This window comes from Ostrinia nubilalis, chromosome Z, assembly GCF_963855985.1.
Source record: "Ostrinia nubilalis chromosome Z, ilOstNubi1.1, whole genome shotgun sequence".
NCBI classification, from domain to species: Eukaryota; Metazoa; Arthropoda; class Insecta; order Lepidoptera; family Crambidae; genus Ostrinia; species Ostrinia nubilalis.
The window spans coordinates 4,190,600-4,202,964 of NC_087119.1; the positions used below are offsets into that span (position 1 = coordinate 4,190,600).

Genomic DNA, 12,365 nt, shown 5'->3' on the forward strand with positions numbered 1-12,365 from the left:
CGTGCTTGGGCGTCCAGAGCGAGGCTCGTCATTGGCATCTTCCCGGCCATCTTGGAAGAGTTTGAAACATTTTTTTTTACTCAGAACAGTTTCACCGTATGCCACTGTCAACATTTCAAGTGTTTTGGAGCACTAAATTTATTTTTTTTTACACAAAATTTAATGCAAATCCTTTGATCCATATTTTTCGATAGCAAAAAATCGCCGAGCACGCAAAACACTTATAACCTTTACGCCTCTCACAACCAAACTAAAAATGCTATACACTTGAAACTTGGTACAGATGTTCGGGAAGAGTGTACCAAAATAACAAAACAAAAAAATCGATAATCGAAAGTACGTTGCCCGCGAAATTTGAAAAGTCACCTTACTTTTTGAACACACCTCGTATACTCCCAAAAACAAAAATAACGTTTCGGAGTCGCCTGGCCGACGCCTCTGTTAAATGTTTTTTTTTTTAATTTACAGCCTTCATAGATTATTCAAGAATCTCCCTTGTCTATTATATGTACGATGTTTATTTTACAGAAGAGGACGTTGAAGATCTCCCGAGCGACGTCGAGAGTGATTTCGAAGACGACGATTCCGAATCCGACAGCGATTGAATACGAGAATATTTTGTAACTTTGAATAAAACCGTTTTTTTTTTCAACTTCATCCCAGTTTCCTTTTGTGCGATTTATTTCAGTACTTCAACTTCAATGTTACGGTTTCGGGTAAATTCTTTGTTAATTATCATCTAATAAATTCAGGGTCGCAACGTATTCATTGGTTTGTAACAGAAAATTCAAGATGCCTCAATACGATTTTTAAATGAGTATCGAAAAGTTATCTGATAGAGAAGGTGTTACACTATAAATTTTTTGCACATGTGGACAACTTATTTTATCATGTCCAACAATTTACAGACATATTGCTATGATACCGATCGGTAAAATTTGTTAACATTTTCAAAACGGTCTCAAAATTTAATGCGTTCAAAGGATAGTGCCAGGGTCTGGACCAAGTGTTGCCCAGAATCAATCCATAGTGCATTTTGTTCCTCAGGCCTATACTAATGTGTAAACCGAAGCGCACTGAAATCTATCCCTGGAGTTAAGAGAAAAAAAGAGTTTTATTTTGAATTATTTACATACAAAATATCATCGATGTATACGTACTACGCATTAGATTTCGCAATTGTGGCATTAAATAACACTTGCTATGTTGAACTTAACCATAATGCATCCGTACACGTTACTTTAGTGCGATTTAGACATTCTTTATAAACGATCTAGCGCTGTTTTAATTGTTTGGTAAGTTGAAAAAATTCATTATTTCCAAAATGAAGCAAGAAGTTTTAGTTTTCTAAACTTGCAAAAAATCAATTTATTGGTGTATTACAATCGATTATTGAAGTTATTGTAAGCTAAAACTTCTTGCTCCATTTTGGAAATAATTAATTTTTGTCAAGTAACCAAACTACTGCAACAGCGCTTGATCGCTTATAAAGAATGTCGAAGTCGTACTAAAGTATGGTGTACGGATGCAGTATGGTTAAGTTCAACATAGCAAGTGTTATTTAATGCCACAATTGCGAAATCTTATGCGTAGTACGTATACATCGATGATATTTTGTATGTAAATAATTCAAAACAAAAATCGTTTTTTCTCTTAACTCCAGGGATAGATTTCAGTGCGCTTCGGTTTACAAATTAGTATTGGCCTGAGGAACAAAATGCACTACCGTTTCATTCTGGGCAGCACTTGGTCCAACTTCCATACATGGATTGGCACTGTCCTTTACTAATAAAAAAGATTTTCAGACGTATTGCTATGAGACTCTCGGGCTCTCGTACTATTATGCGTGCATATTGAGTGAAAAAATGGGCTACAGAAACATCTATCATACTCCAAATAACATACCTCGTCTTACCCCGGGGTAGGGACAAGATTGTTTTTTCGTCCTTAAATTCTAGTTTTCTTTTAAAGGCTATTAATGTGAATGTAGAATAAATGATAAATAAAAGGTTTTTTATTTAAAATTTTTCATCTATTAGTATCCAATCCATCCCCATCATGCTTGATTCAAATTAATTTATTCCTAACGTTGCACTTACTGTAGGAAAAATAAGATGTGAATCGCTACTTTAAGGCAAAGAAAATACAAGGAGTTACATCGCAATTATAAAGAACAAATTGAAACAAAAAGAATAAATTGCACAACACTATCAATGCAAACTTCTAAAACCTTTTCTTTCATTTTTGCTAACCAGCGTAATGGTTATTCGGACTCAAAAGAAATCTCAAAATATAAATTTGAGCACGGCCGAGGATATTCAGCCCGATTCAGGCTAACCCTCGAGCTGCTGCGCCAGACTACGCACTAGTCGCAACCGCGTCTGCAGCCTCCGATGCAGAATCTGTTTCAGGGCGATCATCGTGCGTTCTCAAGCCACAGTGCGATGCAGGGCGAGCGCACCCGGAGGCGGAGCGAGTACGTGTCGCCGAAGAGCGAGCTGAGCTGCCGAAGCGGCTCGTGAACTACATTTGCAAACAGATATAGCTCAGATACCTGACCAGCGCTAGTTCTTTTGGCTCCAGGTGCCGCAGAAGCCACGTCGATGTTACGAAGTGGTTGGAAAATTCTGCACTTCCAAACTAGGGACATAATAACCTACACCCACTCCTACTGAAATTTTATTAAACGGCTAAGTTTTCTTTTTTGGATTAGTAATTTAATTCATTTCTCGATTACCAAATCAAAGCCTGGGACAGTACAAAGTTCATTGTCATTGTTTAGCAAAGAACGAAAACAATGGGAATGCTACGATGGCATGATCAATAATGTTTTTAAACCAGTCGTTCACAATTACGCTTTCATAAGCCGGTTTACTAATCTTGAAATTTTCATACCTACCACTGAAAGCGGTTAGAAATACCTATATCTAACCGCTTTCAGTGGGGACATCATTTAAACAAAGATATCTACTCGTAACTATTAAAATTATTAAAAAATGTGTTTAGAATTAGGTTGGTATATTTCACAATTCAAAACTAAGGGAACCAATTTACTTGATGTGGTGCAAACTGATAGGGTGGCTTAAAGACATGGCTCGGCAGATCCAAAATAGAAAGAGATTTCTGATCACAACCACTTGCCCAATTAGCACATCTCTTCTCAACAGCATAGTAAAGATCATTTGGTACATAGTCTTTAGGAGCCTGCATTATACCCTTGGCACTTAAAGATTTGGAAATTTTACTTTGATTTTTTGCAATGTGTTCCCTCTTAGTTTTAAGTTTATTCATCAAAAGAGAATTCCAGTTTCTTCTCATGTTCTCAAGTACTGATGTAGAGTTCTCCTTGGATATGCTAGCTACATGGAGACTAGGATATTTTTTTCTAATAGTGATAAGGATGTCCTTTCTTGCTGGTACAGCTTCGGCGTTTTGATAGACTGGCACGATTCTAAGCGGGATATTAGGATCCAGGGAGCCAGTGCCAATCAGGTCTTGTCTGATGAGGACTTCAGCAGCTTCCAGCAACGGACCAGTTACAAGGAGCATCCGAGAGTTTTGATCAGTATAAAATAAAGCAGTTGCTAAATATTCGTAGTCTTCCCAGCATAAACACTTATCCAACGTAATGAATAATAAAATAATTAAAATGAACTTCATTATAATGGTACTATGGTTACAAGCGACAGAATAAAATAGGTGTTAATAATCATTTTACGCTTATCGATGATAATTAAGTTACCGTTATAATTGGTAAATTCTCATTAGGATGTACAGTCGCGGAATGAAAAGGTTCGTCACCTTAGTGTCGGTTTTCGCTTGCACTAGGTACTGTAAGAGTCAAACCTGCCAACATAACAGTGCAAGAAAAAGTGCTGCTAACATTGAAATAAATATGACGTTTGCTAACGAATAAGGTTTTGCTTGTTTATTTTTCTATCCCATCAGTGCAATGCAATGATGACATTGACCAATTGACAATAGTTTTTTTTTTATTTAATAGAAATAATAATTGCAGTTTGAACCAACAAGAAGGTTTTAGTTTATCAATCAGGATTATTAAATCTTCTTGACAAGATAAATCGTCAAACAACTTTGATCTGAATAATTTTGAACTTTACTGACGAACAGTTAAAGATTATTTTCTCTAACTCAAGATCATTCTGTAACATAGTTTCAAAAGGTAATATGTGCTCGCGATTCGTTGAAGGAATCAATTTGAAAACTGCTGAACCTTTTCATTCCGTGACTGTACCTACATGAAATTGATATTTTAAGATACTTTCATAATCGTTTTAAAGAACTAAATATTTTTTGACATGTCCTGATCTGTTTTCACCTTGATCCCTGTTCGCACCACTTTGGCCATTTTTTTCAGCATAAAACTTCATTGTATAAACCGCATTACATAGCACTGGCTGACAAGTGACAGGTGGAGTTCATTCGGAAGAAAGTCAGCCTTTTATACAGGGTGGCTCAGAAAGAAATGCTCTTTTGAAAAATCAAAGTAAAAATTCTATGTAATTTTGTAGAAATTTATTTATTACAATTTAAAGAAAATTAAATGAAATTTATTTTTAAATTTACCTTTATTGAATTACATCGTTCAGGAGATTTTCTTGACGCTTACAACATTCGATCAACATACATCAAAATCTTGAAATGCTTTCGTTAGAGTTAGGTACCTCGAAACCTATTTTTCATTTTTTGCCGAATGTTCAGCTGCATGGTTGTTGGATTCTTATATGGGTGAATATCCCAAGCACGTTTTTTACGCGGCGCAGCTGAGAATCGATGGGAGAATGTAACTAGAGCAATAAAATTTTTTCTGTATATTGTTTAAACAGCGTTTTACACGATAGCGAAGTCTTCACGACGATAGGTAGTTATTTTATATGCTGAAAAAAATTACAAAGACACAAAATCTAAGCACGGTGGTATGTCCTGACTCCATTTCTACTTATAAATTGACTTATTGCAACTATCTGGAGTGTTCATGTTATAAAATAATAATACAGTTTTAAAATATATTAAATAAAATATATTAAATAAGACTTCCAAATGCGTCGAAACATATTATTTAACTTATGCTATAAGTATTTTAAACAGCCCTTCAAAAATGTCCCACGTAAAAACACAATCACGCTGGCACAAATTGAACGCGTCGTAACTTATCGAAACACGCTTTGAGAGTTCACCTTCCCCGCACCTCTCATAGGCCAGTAGAATTAGATTTTAAATCGGAAATAAGTCCCACAAAAGATTTTATTGCTTTAATGGCTTCATTGGTTGCCCATTAAGACTCTCCTAGGTTTTCCACTTCGACGGAGTTGTGCTTAAGTGGTGGGGGCCCCCGAAAGGGGCGCTTTTTAGGTTTTCCGGTTATTATACCGCGTAAAGGATAGGGTATCTATCGAAAACTGGTCTTCCTGACGGTTGAAGGGCATTTGATCCTGCATTAAATAAGACCAAATTCATATGTTTTGGACAAACCGTGCTCGTGCAAATGTTCGGCAAAGTAGAAAATATGTGTATAATTAATGACCCTCTCCACGTCCAATAGCTCGTCACCCGTAGGCTCCCAAGCCTTGTAAAGGGTCGCCTTAACCAGCGTATCCCTGTCAAGGCTCACGAGTTGGATTCGCTTATTCTTGTTCGTCCCAGCCGTTCCTTAACTGCGGTTGCTGCACCTCTTCCTGGCACTCTCCTAACCGACTCTGTGTTACCTAATGTGGCTGCCCCTCTTCCTTGTACCCTCCTGTACGATTGCATTGCTTAGCCATATGCCTGGTCCAAGGTTCGACGCAAAGTAACACGGTGTATATAAATATACTTACTGCTAAGTATAAGAATTAAGTATAGGTAATTATTTCTGTATCATTAAGTGAATATTATACATTTTATAGGTACTTATAGATCTTATGTATGTATTTATTACATTATTGTATTAATTAATGGAGTTATCATTAGCAAAGCATTTTTTTCTCTAACTGAAACGTTCAGTATAAACATTGTTATAGGTATAGCATTTAGTTTATCTTGTATTTTTTTATGTTTGTGCAACAAAATTAAATTTGCTTTATAAAATTGTTTTAGTATGGCGCCGTATCAAAGGAAACAAACAAGAGCAGAGCGTTTGGAGAAAAAGAAATTAGCAGAGCGAGAAAGGAAAAAAAGGATTAAAAGTGACCCAGTCCAGTATGCGCAACTTAAAGATAAAGATAAGCGAAGGTATGCACGGCTAAAGGAGGAAGGGAGAATTGTACCCCTCGCACAAATGACATCCAGATATCGCAGAAAGCGCTAAAAAGAAAATCGTATCAATTTTAAAAGGTATTATGATCGAAAAAAGGAAAAATTCACAGAAAATTCTTCAGGAGGCCGAGGAGACAATGACTTCGAGCAAGCTCCACATACTAGCAGTGTTCAACATAATATGGTGAGGGATGAATCAGACGGAGATAATGACACCCAACAAGCTCCACCTACTGTCAATGTTCAACATACGTTGAGGGTTGAACCAGAAAGAGACAATGACATCGAACAAGATCCACCTACTATCAATGTTCAACATGCGGTGAGGGTTGAGCCAGAAGAAGAAGATGTTAATGCTGGTATATATGTTTTACGTCCTCGTCGTATAGTAATAAGAAGTCCAAGCAAAAGCTCTTATTCACTTTTGACAACACCTTGTGCTAGCAGCATTGATTCAGCAGGTAATTCTTCTTGTTCTAGTAGTCCACAATCTGATATTTCAACAAAATCTGATGTATCCTTACAAACGAAATTTAAACGGTATCCAATAAAAATAGCGAAAGAAATAATCTCATTACGTAAAAAAAATCTTAAATTAACCAAAGATAAGGAATGTTATAGAAAACAGTTACAGCTAAGTTGCGATAACCCAAAAAAAACAGTCTTAGTCACCTCAAAAGTTAAAAAAGTCCGACCCATGTTGTTTCTAAAACTCGATAAAAGATTACAAAAGTTGGTAAAAAATTTCTATGAAGATGATGACAACAGTAGACTATTACCTGGAAAAAAAGACTGCATTACCAAACACCGTTTAAAAATGCAGAAAAGATATTTAACTGATTCTATTAAAAACTTACACAAAAAGTATTTAAAGGAAGGTAACAATCCAATAAGCTACACAACATTTGCGAATCTAAGACCATTTTGGGTTATCAAGCCTGACGCAAGTTCACGAAATACCTGCGCTTGTAAAATTCATTATAACATGGAATTACTTGTGAACTCATTAAAGAAACATAAACTGATTAAAGAAAACTCAACAACTGATGTTACGCAGACCTTATGCTGTAGCCAAGTTAGTGTTAAATGCTTATTGAGACAATGCACAGGCTGTAAAAATAAGTGTTTAAACTATTTGGAGTTTAGCAACTCTAAAAAAGTTGTGTATTGTGCTTGGGAATAAGACACAAAAACTTATATGAAAGATAAAGTTGAACAAAAAACTAACATTATTAAAAAAGTCAAACATGAAGTCAAGCCCAAAGAATTGATTGAAAAATTCGAAACAGAAATTAATTCCTTCCTTAAACACTGTGCAAATATAAAAAATCAATACATTACTTTGAACATTTTAAAACAGAATCTACTTACGAATCCACATAGATTTTGGCGAAAACTACAATGGCAAGTATCACTCAGAAATACAATCCATCCATTTTGGAGCAAACCGAAATCAATTAACACTGCACACATGTATGATTTACTATAAATCAGCAGATGGATCACTTAAAAATCAAGGTCTTTGCACTATAAGTGCGTCATTACGTCATGACGCTGCTGCTGTTTGGGCTCACTTGGTGCCAATTCTACGGGAAATTGAAACCGTTGTTCCTCATTGTAATAAACTTATTATTGTGTCAGACTCGCCAACAGGACAATACCGAAATAAAAAGATATTTTACATTATCAGTCAGTTAGTTTCTTACTGCACAGACCTTACGGACATCCATGTGGCATTATTATGAATGTGGTCACGGTAAAGGTGCTCCTGACGGGATTGGCGGAGTACTGAAAAGAACTGCCGATGATAGAGTTTTATATGGTGACGATATAACGGACATAGAATCATTGGCGGAATGTTTTAAAAAATACGTTAAAGGGGTTAACGTGCATATTGTTGAGGATTACGAAATTATCGAAAAAGACTGGCTCATTCCAACTGAACTGAAACCCTTCAGCGGTACGTTTAAAGTTCATCAAGTCATATGGTCAAAAAAATCTAAACGTCGGTTAGCACTGCGTTCTCTTTCTTGTATCGAACCAGAATGTGTAGATGATGCAATTGAATTCCCACATGGGATGCATCTAGGTTTTTACGAATTAGGTGATGGTCAAAACCAAATTTTGGGACAGCAACAAAAAATAGTCGTCAAAAACCAGAAACAGATCATTTATACACTCCCAAAAAAAAAATCATTGACTACAAAGAAACCCAGAATTCTTGAAATAAAACGGTTCAAAGCTTGTGATCAGTATATTCTGAAACCAAATACATTAAAAAAACAAAATCCAGTACCTTCAACTTCAGGGAAATTAAAACAATCACTGCAAATTCTTGACGAAAACCGAATTGACATTAATTATTTGGAAAAGAATAGCACACCATCGGTTTCATTTTTTGACGATTTGAATAGTGATACAATTTCTCGATACGAACAAAATTATGATTCGGTTGAAAAAAGAAATATGTATTAAAAATAACAAAAGAAAATGATTCCGATGATAATTTTGACATATTTTAATTTTAAGCGTGTTAAACACATCATAACAAAGATTAAGTTTTTTCTTTGATAATAATGAAGACTGGTTGTAGTCATTACAGTTTTTTAGTTAAGGTATACTAATAATTTTAGAATAGTTTGTTTTTATAATGAATTTATGTGATTTAAAAAATATTTGATGATAGTAAAGACTGATTCAATTTATCTTAATTACTCGCTAATGAAGGTATACTAAATTATCGACGATCTCTTAAATTATGTAAGAATAATTTATTTTTGTACTACAGGAGAATTTTCTGATAGTAAAAACTTGTTATAATTATAATTTTATCAAGGATAGATGATTATTGAGGTTTTACCAAGAGAGGTCAATTCTGTACATGAAATATATTTTCAAAATAACTATCAGGGGGTGATTAGTGATCGATACTGATGCCAAAAATGCAATCAGTAAAATTTTTGTCTGTCTGTCTGTCTGTCTGTCCGTCTGTATGTTCCTTATAGAAACAAAAACTACTCGACGGTTTTGGTGCAATATTGCTAGAGGGTGGAAGGAAGGTGGATTTAAAGTAAGAAGCGAAAAGCTCACAAATCTCTTCTCCAGTCACTTGATTGACCTTCATATTCCAAATTAGCCGGCAGTGAATTAGCGCCCTACTTATTTGATTTGATGAAGGACCAAAACATCTTAGGGTTTTCAATAATGGACTCTTCTGAGGTCTTCAAATACGCTATGTAACAATCTTCCTCTAGTGCTTTGGCTCTCTTACGTAGTAAGGAGAATGTATCGTAGTCCGAAATGTTTCCATATGTGCGTTTTTTTTTATGATATTTATATTTCTCTTTGAGAACCTTTTTTAGTGCTGAGTTGTACCACACTGGAAACTTAGACGGGGAAACTAGTTTATGTGGTATATGTCTATCTCTTAGATCATATAAGATATTATAAAAATAATGTACAGCATTCTCTAATGATGTGCCGTTTAAACAGTCTTCCCAGTTGATTTCATCTAAAGACGAGTTAATTTTCCCATAATCCGCTAATCGATAGAGGTATTTGCGCCTAGTTTTTGTTTTGATACACTCAATACCACCAAAACTCAATTCAATAACGAGAGATTTATGGTGTGTATCTTCAGGGACCAACGGGTCGTCACACGCGCACACAGATAAATTACGAGTTACTCAGGACTAAATCTAGTAATCTATAGTTGGCATTGCGGCACAAATTAAATTGGTTTAAATTACATTCGGCCAGTGTATCAAAAAATATGTCTGCGCTTCCCCTAGAATACCAGTAGGCTGGAGGTTATCTCCGTCACTGTGCCAGTCAATATTACTTAAGTTAAAGTCTCCCATTATAACAAAAACATCGTTAGGACATGAGTTCACAATAGAAGACAGGTTTTCCGCGAAATTATCTAGCTGCGTGTTAAAGTTAAAACCATTGTTTTCTTTACATAAGTAAAGAGTACAAAAATGTATTTTAGTGGTATTTTTATTATGTCTTTAAGTAACGGTAAGCCATATATCTTCTGCTGAGGATGACCACTCCGGACGTCCAACGGCCATTATATCACGACGAACGGCCAACAGTACACCCCCACCATACTTTTCCTGGGTACGTAGGTAATTTCTATCACGCCGATAAACAAGGTATCTATCGTCAAAAAGTTAGCTATCATTAATACTATCTATCAACCAAGTCTGGGTCAATGAAACGACGTGATATTGATTCAAGTGTAAATTACGTTTAAATGTATGCGTTTTTGTGCGTAGCCCTCGAGCATTCTGATAATATACACTAAGGTTTGCCATCTCTAAAGCTAAAAGCATAAAAGCCATATACAAACAAAATAAATATAAATTCCGAATTATCCACAATATAATCACAGTTACGAATTACATAATTGTAACTGACCCACTCAAATGCATAGCAAATAAAGCAAATCGCTAATAATAACTGCCGATGTAAATTGTAATAATTTAAAAATAAGGTACAAATGCAAAACATCGTAAGCAAAGCAAAAGACGCTACGCAGTCATAGTTGCGACGTTCCGTAGGCAAATATCGCCCACAAGCAGTGCGCGCGCACTCAATAATGACCCGAAAGTCGCCGCGGAAGCGGCCGAAAGTTAGGCGGATAAGTGCAAACTTACGTGTCTTAACCGGCTGACGACTCCGACAGTGTTCGTGCGATAAACTGGTTTTGAATAAGTTCCGGTTATGGATGTGGTTCTCAAACTGCTTGCAGAAAAGTCTAGTTGTAAATAAACATTTTGAATAAAATTAAGTTGTAGATAAATATTTTCAATTTTAAAGTGCAATAATAAATAATTATATTTTTGACAAATCCTTTTCGGATTTTATTTGAAAAATTGGTGATGTGTCCGACTTCCTGGCCATTATTTTGCAATGTTTTACCCAGATATACTGGAAGTTTTTTTCCTTAGCCAACTTTTTAGCTTTGCTTAGCAGTATTTTATTGTATGACGTGAGATGGTCATTGACATAGAACTTTCCAGAGGTGGTGAATCCCAATTTCGATAGTGTTAGTTCATTACACTTTCGTGCCAAAGCTACGAATTCCTCTTTTAAATACAGACTGTTGAATGCCACAATGATCGGTTTTTCAGAGTTTGTTGCTCTAGTAGGTATGCGTGCAATGTAGTGAATGGATTCTTTATTACACGGGAATTCACACAATCTTCCGATCTGTTGAATAATTTCGTACATATTTTCATTTTTTCGTAGGGGAATACCACGGACTTCCACGTTATTTGCTCTCGCCCACTGGTCTCTGTCCTGTATTTCTTGATTAAGTCGGGTAAGGACATCATCCACGTTTCATATATTTTTGGTCCAAAATCAAAAGTGCCGGCCAACAAAAAAAGTGCTGTATTCTGACAGAATACGTCTGCCTTAGCATTTGTTACTATGGCACCAAAGCCGTAGCTCCACTACTCCACTCTTATTTTTTGGCCGGCACTTTTGTATTTGGACCAAAATGGATGATGTCCTTTCAGCGCGTAGGACTGGAATTTCATCTGAAGATCTATTTAACACCTTTATTTTGGCTTCTATGGTCTGCATTTGGTCGGTGAAATAGTGTGCCATCCCAAGTGATTCCTTAAGTTCCCCCAGCTCACATTTTATCAACTTGACGTCTTCTACTAACGATGCCAGAGGAGCCAGCTGAGTCATGATTTTGTTGAGTTGTTCCTGGACCTTATCCAATTGACTTGAGTGTGAAGGTGTTGCAGCTGGAGACGGCGATTGATTGGACTTGCACTTAGGGCAACGCCATGCATTCTTACGGTCACCTAGCTTTCGGTAACCTGCTTCGGTGACTCCTGAGCACTGAAAGTCGTAGTGTTGCTTGCAAGTACTACAGACTGCTCCGTCAGTGTGTTTGGTACCGCAGCTTGCACAGTTGAACATTTTGATTTACAGTTTGGGAAACACTGAAATTAGCGCAATGACAAACAAACGTCCGTTCACTAACTTAGCCAGACGGCGACTGTTTTTAATACCACACTATCAAGCTACTCTCGCTCTCGAAGAACTCATTTTGCAGACGTCTGTTCTCAAAGAAAACCGAAATGATT

General features: G+C 36.1%; 1 protein-coding gene across 1 annotated transcript in view; it reads left to right on the forward strand.

Moving 5' to 3' along the window:
• The first annotated feature begins 5,944 nt into the window (after positions 1-5,944).
• The window catches only part of LOC135087023 (uncharacterized), a 65,670-nt gene continuing 59,249 nt past the window's right edge, over positions 5,945-12,365 (forward strand). Inside the window, exon 1 of the mRNA XM_063981874.1 lies at positions 5,945-6,716. Coding sequence (XP_063837944.1) covers positions 6,437-6,716 — 280 coding nt within the window. The 5' untranslated portion in view covers positions 5,945-6,436. The remainder of the gene's footprint in view (positions 6,717-12,365) is intronic.